The sequence below is a fragment of the Mya arenaria genome, chromosome 4 (assembly GCF_026914265.1).
Source record: "Mya arenaria isolate MELC-2E11 chromosome 4, ASM2691426v1".
Lineage (NCBI taxonomy): Eukaryota > Metazoa > Mollusca > Bivalvia > Myida > Myidae > Mya > Mya arenaria.
Window position 1 is genome coordinate 7034874 of NC_069125.1, and position 18816 is coordinate 7053689.

Genomic DNA, 18816 nt, shown 5'->3' on the forward strand with positions numbered 1-18816 from the left:
TTTTTTAAATTGAGTCCTTCATTTGAATTTAATTCGATAAAGTTGGCAAGTTATACAAATTAATGTAGCTTCAAATTATTACTTTATCAAAATAATAGTTGCACAAAAGAGAAACATTCCATAATGTTTGGGAGACTTAATTTCAATAAATGATGGGAAGGAAGTTCCCGATTCAAGTTTCAAATTCTTTGCGGAAGCCTTCCCTGCGACAGACAGGAATATCCACCAATAGCATCAAACTATGCCATGGTATCTACATGGGTAGGCCTAAAAAAAATATGGTTTTAATAGTTTTTATTTTCATTTTATTTTTTTTTTGGTGGTGGGGGGGTGGGGGTGGGTCTTTTTTATAAGAATGTGTTATTTACATCATAGGAGAATGGTGTTATTGTAATCTTCTGTATAAAGCATTGAAGGTTTTAAAATACATATTGGAAAGCATTAAATTATTATTTTTTAGTCCCGAACCATATGTAATTATTTTTAGGCTCTACCAAAATCTTCCTATAAATATCATATAAATTTTGTAACAGGTAACCAAGTTTCGTCTTCTCAATTGCAATTCAAACTTTAAATTGCTATTCAGCATTATATTTTGCAACCAAGAAGCATGCTTTGTTTTTTAAATTGTCTGCTTCGCTTTTTCAATTGCCTTTTTTAAAATATATATATCTTCCTTAATTACACCATTCTCGTCTCCAGTTTAACATGCTTCACTGAACAAACATCATACAAATAATGTGTTCTTGCAGGAGATGGGGTAAAATTGCTATACATGTACAACTACATTTGGGAGTACCTTGAGGTAACAAAAGACTAAGGAAGATAAAGACAAACAAGAGATTCCAAAGAGAGGAAGTTAATAGACCAATGTTCATGTCAACAGTGTAATATCTTCCCGATCACCTTCTTAACCTACATATCCAAATCAACAGTGCAAATCAACATTACAACCAATAACAGTTTTAACTAAAGTAAGATAATTTATAGGTACTTGACAATCAAGAGCACTGAACAAAGCTATCCCCAAAATATTTTTTTTGACTGTAGACAAAGCCCTTTCCCTCTCACATGCCTCTTTAAAAGCTATCTTTTATGTTGTCTCTGAACAGAAATATTGTTAAATGTATTAGTAAAATGAAATCTTATACAATATAATTATATACACGTTATATACATGTAGTAAATAACCATCGAAAAGTAAAATTTATAATAGTGGGCCATTTTGTCCATCTCTGCAAAAAAGGATACGGGGCATTTTGTAAATCCCTGCAAAAGATGGTAGGGAGGGTTGTTTTTTTCAGTCACTGCAAAAATTGATAGGGAAGGAGATTTTGTAGTCACTGCCAAAATTGGTAAGCAAGCGGTTTTGGGTGTAAGTGGGTAATTTCCGCTGAAACTACTGAGAATTGCAATCAAATGTTTACAATTGTAATTAAGATAACTACAGTACTTCCCCTGATGAATACAATTTGAAACCCATTATCTCAGAATATAATTTGATTAAGATTGCTATTTAAGCTTTTATCAGAATTACCTTGAATAAACAAAGGCAATAGGCATTATAGCATCACAGACATCATGGATCTTTAATATCCATTTTCTATCTATGCATCTTTTTCTGAATTGTGCCATTTGGGGTCACACTTTTTGCAGGTCAGATTTAAGACAAACTCAAGCTAGCTTGATCAACATTGACATTAATTCACTCAATAGCATCCTCTCTTGCTTTACTCCAGTGACCCGTGGATGACCTCTAACAAAATCAATCACAGTTTCAGATGTTACAGATGTATAGCCTATTAGAAAGAAAGTGACATCAATGACAAGCTGAGTGCTTTGGAATGAACCATTTTCTGTAAAGGATTTAACTTATCCAGAGTTCTCAGGAATTTGTCAGTATTTTTTTTATTTAATTTCACCACATAAACTTTCCAAATTAAAGATTTTCATGACTGGGAAAATACAAATTCATGCAAATTTTGCTGAAATAACAGCAAATATATGTAAATATCTTGTGTTGTTTTTTTTTCAAAAAATATATTGCTTTTTAATTCATCCAAGGTTAATGTGTCAAGTAAGTGGGCAAAATGTTATGATTTTTTGAAGGAAATGGACACTTGGAATCAGCCTTCAGAAGGCTGTAAAACACACGAAGAAAAATCACTGAAGGCAAATAAATCGAAGAAACCCAATTATTATCTTGTTAATACAGTACATAGGAGTTTGGAAAAGGTGCGGTATCCGGTCCTTTTTTGATAACGCCCGTCTGCCCTTATGGAGCATCCTTCTGCTTGAGTTCAGATAAAGAGTTATGTAAGGGTGCTGCACCGGCCACCCATGTCATTTTCTGATACAGATAGCATGATAGGGTTTGGCAAAATAATTAATGAAGGGTGTTGCAAGTTATTCTCTTTTGGTACTACAACATATTATAATTAGGCCTGTTGAAACCTAATACTACTTCAGTCATATTTTATGTCAAATTCAAAGCCTGATACACTGCACTTTCACCCTGTTGTGTTGTCCCTTATCTGTGGCACTGGCTGCCCTTTTTAAAACCTTGCTAAAACTGTATATAAGCTAATAATGCTATTCATGTAAATAGTTACTAAAGATTTCATCCATGACAGTGAATATTTACCCTCAACAAAAAAACTAGTCTTGTAGTTATAGATGATATATATATATCATTATATCCAAAAAAACATTCTTAAAAACATTTTTAGGGGCATACTTTAAATCATTAAAAATATCAATGTATAGATCTGCAACAGATAGCGGATAGTTTAAGAGGAAAGTTAAACTAAACTATCATGTTCAAAACATAATCAAACATGATGTATCAGTTCACTTGTATGAAAGCAACATTTATTAATCAATCATTCAATCTGATCATAATTAGAAAAAAGTAACTGACCTCTCCAGCTTTGGAAGTTTGAATTTGACTGTGGCTGCCCAAACGGACTCGTTAGGAAGGGGGCATTAGTATTCTGATTCAGTTGCTGTTGCCGTATCTGCTGTTGCATCATCATTCTCTGTCTTGCCAACTGTTGTTGTTGCTGCTGTTGTCGCAACTGCTGTTGTTGTAATTGCTGTTGCTGAATTTGTTGTTGTCGTTGGAAAGGGTTTTGGTTCATGAATCCAGCCTGGGGTGGTGCTGGCATCCTCTGTGTTTGCCGGTACAACTCTTGCAACGCCCCACTATCCGATGAAAATGCTTGTTGTCTTTGAGGCGGACCAGATACACCTAGAGGATTAAACCCTTGCTGTTGTTGCTGTTGGACAGGTTGGTTGGATGGTGCCGGTTGCTGCTGCTGTTGCTGCTGCTGTAGATGAAGCTGTTTGTGTGACTGAAGCAGATTTTCCAAAAATTGTCTCTTTTTCTCCGGAGGTAGTGCTCTGTATTTTTCTCTAGTTGCAAGAGGCTCTCGACTCAGCAACTCAATGATGTGTTGCTGAAAGTTGTCTTTGCTGATGGTATTTAAGAGTTCAGCATTTGTCATACTTTGAACAGGGTTTGTAACTGTCTGACCTTCAGTACTAACAGGTTGCGGTAGACTTGGAATCTTTGCTTTCACTAATTCTCTGCTGGCAAGTGACTGTGCGGTCTTGCTTTCTTCCTGATGAGGGTAGGATTTTCCGTTCACATTTATGAAACCCATTTTGCTCACATTTTTTGTAAGAAAGACAGCGTCATTTTCATACTGAATGTTCAAGTCAAGCAAGGTTTTTGAGAAGTTAATTTCTTGGTCATTTAGTTGTGAAATGTTTTTGGACATAATACTCTTGGTATACAACAGAGCTAGGTCATCCCCTGAGGAAAGAGCTGATTCAACAAACTCTATTATATGTTTTGCTTTTGTTCCGTATGTGTCAATTTCTTTTTTCTTAAATGTGAGGTCTTTAATTCGTCCATGGCACACACCTTGTAAGAAGTTTAACAACTTTTTACACCAGCTGATTAATTCATTTGTTATCAAATCAGCGACTCGTCTAACTTCATTAAACACTTCAACCTGTTGTCGCTTAATGTCTTTTTCCTTGCTTAGAATTTGTTCAGCCATTTCCTGGTGTTTCTGTAATTTTTCTTTTAGATTATCAATGCCATCAATCAGGATTTTCTTTTGACCATCAACAGTTTTTTCAATATACTGATAATTATGATCTTTATGGTCTTCAAGCTGACAGTCTCTGCATGTCAATTTTTCGCAAGTCAAACAAAACAGTTTTAACGTTTCCAGCTGATGAACCTCGCAATACATTTGTTTAGGCTTTGTATCAATGACCATTTTTTCTTTCACATCATTCATTTCAGACCGGATGGTTACAGTATGGTCTTTCGTAAGTTTCACCCGTTTATGGGCACCTACACAAGGGTCACATAACCATTCCTCACATTGCACACAGAATGACGTGGCCACTTCGTTTTCATCACAAGACGTGCAGATGTCCTTTTTGTCCTCAGTCGGGGCACCATCTTCAATTTTAGGTTCAAATTTTTTAACTACGGACACAAATGGGTTCTGTAAAATCTTATCCTCTGTGTATTCCAGTTGACATTCTGGACAGCGCAACTTTCCATCAAAAGTACTATTTCCATCATCAACTGTACTCTTGCCATCATCAAATGCACTCTTCCCATCAAATGAACTCTTCCCATCAGTGCCATCAAATGTGCTCGAGGAGGATACTGAAAAGATACAGATTTGACTATTATTCAAGTATTGTATTACATGTGTATATAATATTATTTACTATATAAGAGACAGATATCATGTTACACAGTCTCATAAATGTTTTCTAGGGAACTATTTATTAACTGCTAGATTTTCACCCCCCACCTCTCTTTTTCCTACTGCTCCTTAAACTTTATTCACTGACTCAATACCATCATGAAAGCCTAGCAATTAATTTATATCAGCTTAAGATAAATATATATCAAGCCATCCTACAAATGAATTAACATCTCATAATTATTTTTTTTTGAAAATTATAATCCAACTCACAGTATAAACATGCTGGAACAAATTCAGTATCATATGCACTATAACTACCATACTGTTACAGTAAAAAACATATCAATTCCAGTCCTGTTATGAAATAGTGTACATTTACAAGTATTCTTCAATTGCAACATATTGTCACACAATCGCACATCAATTAAAAGAAGATAACAAGTATGTTCTGTAAAAAGATGATCGAGTTTGCTTCAGAACTGTTAAAACAAGGTTATCAAAGGACATGATCCCCCCCCCCCCCCGACAGTGTAGAAATCAAAACAGAACACACAAAATGAAAAAGAAATAATCTTTTTAAAATTTGTATGTGTTAATGGAGGATTGAATTTTTATATTGTCATGTTTCGTTGAATACAAACAGCTTAGAAATTCATACACCAGATTGGAATGGACCTATATCACATTATATATAATTTATAAGGGCCATAACTCTGTAAACACCAATGCACCAGAAATTGCAGATAATGAATGCAATTCCTCTTGCAAAGCAAAGCATCCCATGAAGTTTCATTGAAATCAAGCTTTAAGTTGCTAAAAAAATAGGAAGGACTTTAATATCAGGACTGATTGATCATCATATAGAAATAAAAAAGGGCCATAACTGACATAAATGTTAAAAAAGTTCCCTATACACACATTATTGTGGAAGGGTTTCTGCCAGCCCTTTATGGCTTGTCGGGCCCGACGTGCCTTCCGCTGGCAGTTTTGACAATACACGATTTTGTTGCGATTGCAACGGTTGCAACGGATGACTGACAGCCAGAAGGCGTGTCGGGACTATTACGACATTTGTATCAGCCATTCAGGATCGATGACAGCATGAAGGCGTGTCGGTGAGATTCGACAGTGCCAATTAACCAAACTCCTCCTATTCTTTATCAGAATGGGAATGTGTGAAAAACACCACTGTCGTAATTACGACCTTCATCCCTATAATCATCTATGAACGCAAAGTAAACAATAAGTGTTAACTGATTTCGGTAACAGTGGCTACAGGACATTAAGGACCATGGACTTGTGTACCAGACATAACAGACCACATTTGGGGATATTATGAACCATATTTTTAGGGACATTACATTGATTTATAATTGCACCTATAGTTTGTCTGAACTTGAAAGCGTTCCCTGTTTCAGGACTTTACCGCCCAGTCTTAATTATATGTTTAATGTGTTCTTTGTTGTTGTATATTTAAATTGACCGCTTCACATTTCATTCATCAAGGACATAATTATTTCACATAATATTTCATAAGATAGAAATTCAATTCTAAAACCTATTTATTATCGACTTATTTACTGAAGGTGTACACTGGTCTGTAACGCATAATGGAATTTCACAGGAATTTATAATGGTCACACTTTAAACATCGACTGTTTGGAATTTGACGGGATTTTTTCACAAATCTATACTGAAGTTGGATGTCATTCGGCAGGTTAAATATTGAAATGAGCATTTATTTACAAGTCTATTTACTTATTAAAATACAATGTCTGTTGTGAAATTAAAGTTAAATGAACATCAACAATCATTATGCCCGTAACGTGATTAAACATTTCTGAAAACACTGCATACTTAGGAACTATTTCGCAGGAGGATTAAGCGACAATTCGGCCATTTGCCGTACAGTGGCGGAGATGGCCGAACATTACCGAATATTGCCAATTGTTTGGCTCTTGATACATATGCACGGGAGTGATTCCATGTGCTTTTCGTGTAAATTGACTAAACATAATTTAACATTTACTGATACCAAACACTGAAAAATGAAATTTAACCACTAACAGCTTCAATGGCGAGCTCCAAATACTGCATTACGTGGGAATTATTTCGCGCGCGGATCTCAGAATTTCCGGCATCGCATTCGGAGGGGGAAAATTCGGTCACCGTCATCCTGCATACGTATGTCAGAAAGTGCATCATTACTATAGCTTATGAGCGCTACAGCGCTTAACGCAAAAATGTAAATTAAATTATAAATCCATTATGTTTCTCTAGACGGTTCGTAATGTCCCCAAATGTGTTTCATTATGTTTGATCTGTAATGTCCCTGATCCGTAAAGTCCGTAATTCCATGTAGATTGGCTTATGCCTGTAATGTAGTCTAAAATAATAGTCGTGTTATACGGGATTCTTCCAATCCCTAACATCTAAACGGGAAATGTGCAAAAAATGGGGGTGTTTTAAAAATATTGAAATTGTTTTAAGTGAAGTATTTTATTGTTGAAATTGAACATAAAGAGTAATATTCATATTTTACCATGTAAGTGAGAAGTTATTTTGCACTAAACAAGCATTTAATGCATAAAACAAGTTGTTTACCTTTCCAATAAAACGAAAGTTGACTGACACAAACGACAATTATGCGAAGGGGAACAACTCGATACAATCGTAAGAACTCGGCCTCCTCCGACAAAGTTTCGAGATAGACCTCATTATACAATCGTAACAACTTGGCCATGGCCGAAATGTTCCGAGCAATTTAAAACTGTGCCCTGAAGCCTTGCAGGTGCCCTTCATGTATATATCGTTATATTTTGACAGAATGAAATGAAGAAAAGCCGTTAAACTCATAATTAGAAGTTGGATATTTATTTTTTGTTTACGGAACTAAATATAAAATAACATTATCTGGAAATATTTCTTGTTTTTATGATATTTTATAGACGCTACTGGTTGAGAAGCAGTTTCCGACAGTTTTTACAAGTTTTTATTGATTTATTCATACATGTTAAAATTCCTACTAAAATTGTTTACATTTTAGATAACTACAGCTCAAGCTGCTATTGTCGATATATTTTTCACATGTGTGAAATCACATATAGTGTATCTAATGGGGGCGCCAAGAGGGTACTTACACTGTTCTGATTAGCTGTTGACGAGAAGCAGTTTCCGACAAATCAAATACGCGGCAGATTTTTGGTGCCTACTGTGTGTTTTTTTATCCATTTATTTAATATACTAAATAGAAGACTACAGTAGGAGAACCATTATTTAATTTTTCAGCATTTACCAAAAATTAAACCTAAAAACTTACGCCAGTCAATCATCATTCTTGAAATCAGGCAGACACTAAATATCAATGATATTTTGTTTCATTTCTAATAAGAACTTGTGTTTGTAATCATTTTAGTGAATGTGGGTGTGAAACTAGCATGACAACAGTGTTTGCAAATATGTACACAATGATCATCCTTTGTATAAGTCAATTAAGGACAACCTTGTAGCTATTCATAGATATGCAAATTAGGTTCACATGCATGCGCAATGCGCTGTGGGTGACGATTCCCCACGTGCAAGTTTGTGTACAGATTGAAAAATAAACATTAAACATTAAATAATAATAAAAGTTATTTACGTGTCTCGGTAAAAACTTTAACTTTTGATTGCCTAGTAACCATATAATTAAATTACAATACCTTCTTTATGAAGATCAAAAGAAAGTACGCCAAAAAGCTATTTGTCGGAAACTGCTTTCCGTCGGAAACTGCTTTCTGTCGGAAACTGCTTCTCAACCAGTATATTTGGACTAATGGACTACTCAACAAGGAACATGAAATGCCACTATAAAACACACAAAGAACCCATAAAAATATATTTATTTTATATTAGTATCATACAAATGTACAAATGTTGACAAACCTTCTCCAGGTTGACCCTCTTGTAAATCTTTTGGCTCAATATTGTTTTCCAGGATTAGTGGCCTTTCAGTTTCAGTTTGACATGGTTCATTTGCATCTTTCTCGGTTAATTCATCACCGACTAAAAAGGACAAAGAGGAACTTTCGGAGGTGCCAGGTTGCATGTCATTTTTCTCCGTTGGTGCCTCACTTTTCTCTTCTTCTGTATTCTCATCTTTTTTCTCTTCGAGTAAGTTTGGCTGCTGATCGTTCTGTTTCAAACACGGTTCGCAGAATGAATGTAAGCAAGGAAGTAATTTTGCAGGCTTTTCCCAGGAAAATTCGTCCTTGCACTTTCCACAGGTTAAAGCTGGTGTACATGACGTTTCTTCCAGTGCATTCTGGAGGTCATTTAAAAACTCTTCAGCCATAATTTATTAAATTTTGTCGATTACCCTAAAACCGGAAATCAATTTTGTACACTCGCCGCCATATCTGCGCAGAAGTCCTACGGCGCAGGATCTTAATCGAGTATTTCGTCTGCTTAACCGAACATCTCTGTTCTCAATAACGACTGAGCGACGACTGTAAACTGCAGTGGTTGGATAAAAATTTATCGATAAAATCCAGCGCACGCCGCACAAATCCGGTTTAAACTGGATCTTGCTAGTTCTTTTGTTCGACTTGGTAAATTTCCATAGTACTTTTAAGTGCGCCCAAGGCCAGTAAACATATAATTTCCCGGTGTCGGTAAATTTCCATGCGTTATGAATTTCACTTGTGACGCCATTGTAGGGCATTCTTTACTTGCGTGCTGTTGTTTGTGGGGTCATTTTTTCGACTTTTATCTCGGGAATTAAATACACGTGATTTCACGTTAACACGTGACTTCACGTGCAACAACATTCACTTTGATTAATGACGTCACACTTGACTAACTATAAATAAAGCATTGTGAACGGTTCATTTACTACGTCATTAAAGGTTAAAAGAGCGACACCAACTGTGTCCTATTCGTATATTGCTCAGAAAACAAGATTGTATGTATACATCATGAAGTACGTCATGTGCAGCCTAATTAACTATCATTGACGTCACGCACCAATCGAAAAGAAGTGAACGATGTGCACGCATGGATGGATACGACGCCCCCGATAATTACCTACTTTTTATTCAGGGTTGCTAGGCGTCAATTGACCTGGCACTAACAAAGTATTAAGGCGAAAAAACTAGGAATCTGTTTAACAAATGAATTTATTTTGATAAATCCAGATGGTGCAATCTTCATACAATCTGATATATATAATTATACATGATTGTTGCACACATGTATATTGATTTCTACAACTTATGTGTGCTTTATTTTAATATATTCGGGATTTTATCTTAATACAAATTCATTATTAACACGCTTATTAAAAACAAACCCGCTTCATTGTGTTTGTGACGTCATATTATGTGTCGTAAAGTAAACAAGTAAGAGAAAATGTATATCGCTTTGACAGGAAACCCAGCAGTAACACTTATGTTATCGAGTTGCGTTGTGCTCTGTGTTCCTCTGTGAGTAAGTTGAGACGAGTTTTATGATGTACGCAACATGTTTAATGAAGGGGTTAATAGGGGTTTCATAGAAAAACGATTAACGAGATGAGCGGGCCTTATGAACATTGTCATGAACATTTTTTGAAGGTCCAAAATGTGATTACCCACCCCCTTTATATGGTATATACCTCTTTCCTTAGATGATAAAATAAATAAAGGGATATTATTAAACTCCTTAAATGTGAGAAAAAGCGGAAATATGTCATGTATAATTGTCGGGCAATCACTTTTTCATAAATTATGTAGCAGACATGTAGAATAAACTTAAATCATCCTGATGTGCTGCTAATTCAAGCAGCAACGTTATACATTATCCGCGATGTGTGTGCTTATATTGTTACCATTGCATTTGACAGACATTTTTGTTCGCTTTGTTTAACCCACCCACACACTTGTCTAACAATTAAATGCAACAATAACGCAGGGAAAATCTAACGTTATGACAACGTTGTGTCAAGGTTGTAGTTAACGCTAAAGTTGTCTTAACGTTATGTGAATTCGTAATGGCATAGTAATGTGTTTGTTGGTTGCTTTACAAGATCTCGAGTAATTGGGTTGTATGCATAGTGTAGTAAGTTTTTCACTGAGAGAAAAATATGCGAAATATTTAATCCCCCGATTGTTGGGTGTTCCTTGACGCTCGACAAGCATTTGATAGCGTGTGGCACGGTGGTCTCTTTTATAAATTACTGAAATTGAATGAAGGCGCATATATGCTTAAAAACCGACCTTCGATGTAAATACTATTTTAGGCCTAAGCAACATGTGCTATGGTGCTTCAGTTAATTAGTGTGAGGTTCCAAGGACTGCACTCTGAGGAACTTCAGGTTCTTTAGGGGACCCTTCAGGGAGGCAATAGGTCATGAATCCTCTACCTTATTTACACCGATGGCTCAATTGATGTACTTTCACCTGAAGAACATGCTAGTAGTGGAACGGACATATACACGTAAAACAGAAATATACTCCGACGATATGGTGCTTGTGTCGTGCTCGGAAATATAATTTGACAATATGTTGAGATGTGCTTGGTTTACCAACGAAAGGCGGCGATTACAGTATGATTCAAATACACTTGTTTCTGTGTTTCATAGACCATGTTATCAGATGCTCTACAAAACTGAAAGCTAATTTATTTAGATTCGAACATTTTCATCCTTACAAATAATTCTAACTCAAGATCAATTTTAAATCAGTACCTTTAAATATGCACTCTTACGCCCAAATAGGATTTACCACAAAATAATACAATTGTTTTGATATACTAAAAAGGATGAATAAATGTCGAAACCAGAGGTTTTTATAAAGAATACCAAGTTCAATTCAAAAGAAAGGTGCAGAAAAAAACCACAGTATTTCTACCTTGTGAGATGACAGTAGATCGCAGTTAAACTTTTAGCACTCACCAATAATTTAATATTTTTGCGTTTTCAGATATAACATACAAGGTTACCATCTTGTTATCAGTTATTTATATTTTCCATAAATGCATTATTTAGAGAGTATTTAAAGGTTTATCACTCAAAATCTTTGTTTGTTATACATGTGCATGTATGGATTTGGAATAATAGTGTCACAAAAATAAATGTACAAAGATGTTTTAACACGAATGTTTTCTTTGAGGAGAACAGCTCTACCAATTGCCATTGGGTATCTCGTATAATAGAGATTACTGTCACGTTTTCTAATAACCTTCTAACAGTAACATTGTTTAAACGTAATGAAATCGTCTTCAATGTCACGTATGATATAAACTCATATCAAGCAATTTGTTCACAGTTGCAGTTCGTCATAGGACAAGATCCCCTTGCTGTAAAATATGCAATGAAGAAACGATGTCAGTTCAGGAATCTATTCTAGACGCATGCATGACACTGCGTGGGGTTACATGATTATATGCAGCAAATGCATCAAGCCAGACACTACCGATGCAAAAAATGTGAACCGTGTATCAGTCATCTGTCTGTTTTAAAGGCCTAGTTTAAGGATTGTTTGGCATTTCCTGCTAATTGCACTGGTGTCACAGTAGGGGTCAATTTCCTGTGCATTCGTTTATTGGCTCAGGGTTATTTAGGGTCCATTTTTATAATGAAACATCCAAAACTGCACTGCATGATACTCAGATTGGAGATCTGGTAAGACAATTAGGCGATATAATTAAGATCAATTAACAGAGGTTGCGTAAAAATACACGTTTTTGTTGTTGTTGTTTTTGTTTTTTTGTTTGTGTGTGTGTGTGTGTGTGGGGGGGGGGGTTCACTTATAGAAGGATTAAACTAGGGCTTTAACGAAAACGTTTACCGATTGCTACAGACATACAACTTGTAGTGGCCTCTTTACGCAATATACTGATTAACAGTTCGTTTCCATCCAAGTCCACATGGGGAATTATTTGAGATGCACCGTAATCATGGCCATAAAGTGTATAAGTAACTAAGAAATTGAAAACGGAGCCATTAAAACATAGACATGTTCTAATACCTGTTCACCATTATGGAGACCGAAATAACACAGAGCTTGTAAATCATTCTGAATGTATTATAACTGTTGGTGTTTTGCCCGTGTTTTGTAAATCCTACCACTTCATGACCGACAACATTATCACCCATTTGTTACTGTTTTATCGTGGGAAAGGTAATTATCTTTAACCTTTTACTGCACGTACATATAGTGGTCGTGAAATATTTAAGTAGATAACGACAATGACTTGCCCTGACCAATGCTTAATGAGAGGTTTTGCGCTCTATTAGATATTTGACATTTGCTGTGCTTAAAATGCTGCGAAGAATGTAATATTCAGTTTTGTAGATTAGTTATATTTGTCATTTGAAATGATTGTATAGATTGATGCATTTTTTTAAAAAATATTAAAAAAAACATATTGACACTTATTGTCGCGAGAGTGACATTGACTAGATGCATAACTGTTCTACTTGTTTAATCTATTTTATTTGCCATATACATGCAAATTTTCTTAATGTTAGTATTGTTAAAGATTGTGTATGTAACTCGTACAGAGGTTTACTCGCATCGTAATCATGTACTATATTTTCACATATAAATATTTACTATACGTCATTCACCGCTAAAGTTCACATTATGGATTAGCACCGCCGGTGTGTTTTAACGGTGCCTTTGCACCGCCGGTGTCTGTTCTGTTGAAACGGGAATCGTGTAACTCGGAATTCTCGTGCATTTCAAGCTCTAATACTTAGTATACTAGTATAAAGCCGTGCGATTTATCTGCGCCAGAGATAAAAATAACGTTGGATCTCTCCGGACTCACATTATATCAGTTTATTTTGGAGATAACATTTGAGAACCATCTTTATTTAATACTAAACGAAATTGGATTATTGCTAACTATCTGGATTTGTGAATAAATAAAAATCATACGTTTGTGGTAACTTTGTGTTAATTAAAGAATTACATAAAAGCTTGAAGAAAATTATGTCTCTGTACCTCTCAACTCCAGTGTGGCAAGTTTGGGGCCAAATGAATAAGTTAAAATTTTAAATTTATAAAGGTTAATATCATCTGTGCACAAATCATTTGCTTTTTTGATTAAGTTAATATGAGTTGAACATGACAATGCATTTGAAAACATTTTATCATCAGCCTATATTTTGCCCCTTTTATTTATCACTTTATTATGCTAGTTATGATTATCTCATTATCATGATCGGTATAAGTAAGTAAGTAGGTAAGTAAGTAGGTAGGTAGGTAAGTAGGTAAGTAAGTAAGTAAGTAAGTAAGTAGGTAAGTAAGTAAGTAAGTAAGTAGGTAAGTAGGTAGGTAGGTAATTAGGTAGGTAGGTAGGTAGGTAGGTAGGTAGGTAGGTAGGTAGGTAGGTAGGTAGGTAGGTAGGTAAGTAGGTAGGTAAGTAGGTAGGTAGGTAAGTAGGTAGGTAGGTAAGTAGGTAGGTAAGTAGGTAGGTAAGTAGGTAGGTAAGTAGGTAGGTAAGTAGGTAAGTAGGTAGGTAGGTAAGTAGGTAGGTAAGTAGGTAGGTAAGTAGGTAGGTAAGTAGGTAGGTAAGTAGGTAGGTAAGTAGGTAAGTAGGTAAGTAGGTAGGTAGGTAAGTAGGTAGGTAGGTAGGTAGGTAGGTAGGTAGGTAGGTAGGTAGGTAGGTAGGTAGGTAGGTAGGTAAGTAGGTAGGTAGGTAGGTAGGTAGGTAGGTAGGTAGGTAGGTAGGTAAGTAGGTAAGTAGGTAAGTAGGTAGGTAGGTAGGTAGGTAGGTAGGTAGGTAGGTAGGTAGGTAGGTAGGTAGGTAGGTAGGTAGGTAGGTAGGTAAGTAGGTAGGTAGGTAGGTAGGTAGGTAAGTAGGTAGGTAAGTAGGTAGGTAAGTAGGTAGGTAAGTAGGTAGGTAAGTAGGTAAGTAGGTAGGTAGGTAAGTAGGTAGGTAAGTAGGTAAGTAGGTAAGTAGGTAGGTAGGTAAGTAGGGAGGTAAGTAGGTAGGTAGGTAAGTAGGTAGGTAAGTAGGTAAGTAGGTAGGTAAGTAGGTAGGTAAGTAGGTAAGTAGGTAGGTAAGTAGGTAGGTAGGTAGGTAGGTAGGTAGGTAGGTAGGTAGGTAGGTAAGTAGGTAAGTAGGTAAGTAGGTAGGTAGGTAAGTAGGTAGGTAAGTAGGTAAGTAGGTAAGTAGGTAGGTAGGTAGGTAGGTAGGTAGGTAGGTAGGTAGGTAGGTAGGTAGGTAGGTAGGTAGGTAGGTAGGTAGGTAGGTAGGTAAGTAGGTAAGTAGGTAAGTAGGTAGGTAAGTAGGTAGGTAGGTAGGTAGGTAGGTAGGTAGGTAGGTAGGTAGGTAAGTAGGTAGGTAGGTAGGTAAGTAGGTAGGTAGGTAGGTAGGTAGGTAGGTAGGTAGGTAGGTAGGTAAGTAGGTAAGTAGGTAGGTAGGTAGGTAGGTAGGTAGGTAGGTAGGTAAGTAGGTAGGTAGGTAGGTAGGTAGGTAGGTAGGTAGGTAGGTAGGTAGGTAGGTAGGTAAGTAGGTAAGTAGGTAAGTAGGTTGGTAGGTAGGTAGGTAGGTAGGTAGGTAGGTAGGTAGGTAGGTAGGTAGGTAGGTAGGTAGGTAGGTAGGTAGGTAGGTAGGTAGGTAAGTAGGTTAGTAGGTAAGTAGGTAGGTAGGTAGGTAGGTAGGTAGGTAGGTAGGTAGGTAGGTAGGTAGGTAGGTAGGTAGGTAGGTAGGTAGGTAGGTAGGTAGGTAGGTTAGTAGGTAAGTAGGTACGTAGGTAGGTAGGTAGGTAGGTAGGTAGGTAGGTAGGTAGGTAGGTAGGTAGGTAAGTAGGTAAGTAGGTAGGTAGGTAGGTAGGTAGGTAGGTAGGTAGGTAGGTAAGTAGGTAAGTAGGTTAGTAGGTAAGTAGGTAAGTAGGTAGGTAGGTAGGTAGGTAAGTAGGTAAGTAGGTTAGTAGGTAAGTAGGTAGTTAGGTAGGTAGGTAAGTAGGTAGGTAGGTAGGTAGGTAGGTAGGTAGGTAGGTAGGTAGGTAGGTAGGTAGGTAGGTAGGTAGGTAAGTAGGTAAGTAGGTTAGTAGGTAGGTAGGTAGGTAGGTAGGTAGGTAGGTAGGTAGGTAGGTAGGTAGGTAGGTTAGTAGGTAGGTAGGTAGGTAGGTAGGTAGGTAGGTAGGTAGGTAGGTAGGTAGGTAGGTAGGTAGGTAGGTAGGTAGGTAGGTAGGTAGGTAGGTAGGTAGGTAGGTAGGTAGGTAGGTAGGTAGGTAGGTAGGTAGGTAGGTAGGTAGGTAGGTAGGTAGGTAGGTAGGTAGGTAGGTAGGTAGGTAGGTAGGTAGGTAGGTAGGTAGGTAGGTAGGTAGGTAGGTAGGTAGGTAGGTAGGTAGGTAGGTAGGTAGGTTAGTAGGTAGGTAGGTAGGTAGGTAGGTAGGTAGGTAGGTAGGTAGGTAGGTAAGCAGGTAAGCAGGTAGGTAGGTAGGTAGGTAGATAGATAGATACAGATAGGTAGGTAGGTAGGTAGGTAGATAGGTAGGTAGGTAGGTAAGTTACGTTTTATAAATAGAAATAGAAGCTTTTGGATGATGATTGGTTAATGATAATTGAAGTGATATATAAAATGTTAAATGTTTGTACGTAGTACGTGTTCTAAAGCATTCAATCAAAGCACTGAACGAAATCAATTTTAGGGCATTTTGATTTTGAAATTTAAGAAAAGAAAAATAGAATGAAGGATAAAATAAATAACTGGGTTTAATAGTGTCAAATATATACCAAGTTTATAAAATTTCGGACCCGAAAAAAACTCTCCAAGGATCTTGCTTTCAATTTTCTATGTCCAACTTGATCCATATTCCACTTACCTAGTATTGTTGTTATTTTTAAATAACTTTATATAAAAAACATATGAAGACCACAGGAAATTAAACCCATGCAGTAGCCACACATATGAATAACAAGGGGGTTCAGTTGGGCGCGGGATGGGCGATGCGGGGTGTAATCTGAATGTCCAAACGATTGACAGCAAAATGGTTTTTGTACCAAATATCGGCTGCAAAGAGATCTGGCAAATATGCAGAACCGACGGCACATGGGATAACACTGCGTCAACGTGCGATAGGAGTTCTGTATATTAAAGTGCAATGGGGTTTCCCATCAAAATCGCGTGCTTTTGTTCGATACTGCTGCCCACAGAACACGATTTACTTATAGACATCACGAACTTCCGCGCTAGACAAACCAAACCAATACCCATTATTGAAACAAGTTGCGTATTGATATAAAGTGGGGTAAACCTCAATTAAACACTAATGATTTCACTGGGAGCTTTACTAGTTTATGAGTACCTTACCTCACACTTGGCCCAATATACGCATAAAAAACAACAGAAAAAGAAAGCTTAAGAAACCAGACAAGAATCTAACAATAACCAACTCGAAGACAACGAAGTGACAAAACAACGGATCATATTACACATTAACTTCAACTTCTAGTACTCAACGAGTGACCAGATCATACATCACCTGCAAACGAATGAATCAAGCCGGTGCAACAGTTCTGACCCTCCAAGGTATAATACAGACATAGCTCATTTATGCAAACTCAGGTTTTAATCTTTGTATTCATAAAGTCTAATAATGCTTGTATGGTTGTTAAACGAAGGATGTCAGTGATAGTATATGTTTACAAAAGACGAATCCAAATAATTATGCTTATGTTTAAAACTATGTATTCTGTCTAGTAATGCTTGTTGAGATGTACAACCCAAGATAGTTAATATTTGCAAAAGATAGCCCCAAATCATCCTGCTGTCTGGCATATTGATGCCGCTGTTACAAATAAGTACGCTGGGTTCAGCTTCCCGGTAAAAGTGCATGGCCACTTATTTTTTTATTTATACACTGTATAGCTAAATCAATACTATAATCCGCAAAGATACACCGAATACTCAAATATTGTATATTAATTTTTGTATCGCGATAGAAACACAATATCATGAATAGTCACGAATCTGATGATGTTACTTAAGACTTATTTCAAGAGATCATGTATGGAGCTCTGTTACTTCCTTCCAATACATCTTAATGTAATAATATCTCTGAAGGACAAAGCATGCTGAATAAGAATAGTTTGATTGTTTACTTATTGTGTCGTCTAATCCACTAACACGAATGATTTAAAGGTGCATCTACAAGTTGATGTACAATTGCTTATCAATACCTTATCAATACCAGCTTCTAATACGCAGTGATTCCTGCATCACCTGTAAATAAATGGACACAGCCGGAGCAACCATGAACATCAGCAAGCTCGCTTTTAAGTTAAGGTTTATTAATACAGTAAAGATTACATTATCAATAGTGTCAATGATCGATTCACTGTACACGACAAGAAAAACAACCCACAAATAAATAAAAAAACGGTTGATCTAATATATGATATCACAGGTCACTCGGGATGCCCTCACAAATTGCATAATGAAAGGAAATGAGCACAAATCACTAGCGAATATCATATAATAAAAAATATATTTCACCTGACACACTTGACATTCTTGATAACTATAGTTACTTTTTATATTTCATTTGAGTGTCATCTGAAAAAAGTTCTATACATATATGTTATGTCTGAAAAAGGTTGTCGAGTGTGTCACCGTCCCCTGTCCCCTCAGAATCCGGAATAAAGGTTAATATTTGGACCGGAATGCGGAATACCGCTTGATTTTAAACTTGAACCTGAAATACCATTTAGTTTAAATAGCTAATTAAACGCCTCATTTTCCCATGTAATGCTGCAATAAAGAGGTGTTTTTTTAAAATTAATTTTCGACTTCTTGGCTTGACCCTGGGGTTTTTTGTATTACGAGTAATTGGTGAAATGGACACCAGGTTATTTAGCTTGTCATTATTTTTCTTAAGAAGTATTCAAATGTCTTTCATTATTTGGACCGAATGTTTGACAACACATCCCATGGACAAAACATCTCATGATATGATTATCAGGGTGGAAAAATCACCCAACATCATTATGACTCGGCCAACAAAACATCCTATTCTGGATCCCAACCACTGATTATCGTAAGATGGAAATTTCTTCAAAATCAAAAAAAAAAATCTCATTTTTTAAAAGTATACTTTTAAATC

General features: G+C 36.4%; 1 protein-coding gene across 2 annotated transcripts in view; it reads right to left on the reverse strand.

The window, feature by feature from the left end:
- The window catches only part of LOC128231394 (transcription intermediary factor 1-alpha-like), a 29695-nt gene extending 20477 nt beyond the window's left edge, over positions 1-9218 (reverse strand). For both annotated transcript variants that reach the window (XM_052944169.1, XM_052944170.1), the window contains exons 1-2: positions 8664-9218; positions 2921-4693 (exon numbers count right to left, since the gene is read on the reverse strand). In XM_052944169.1, coding sequence (XP_052800129.1) covers positions 2921-4693; positions 8664-9072 — 2182 coding nt within the window. In that variant the 5' untranslated portion in view covers positions 9073-9218. The remainder of the gene's footprint in view (positions 1-2920; positions 4694-8663) is intronic.
- Between the last annotated feature and the right edge of the window lie 9598 nt (positions 9219-18816).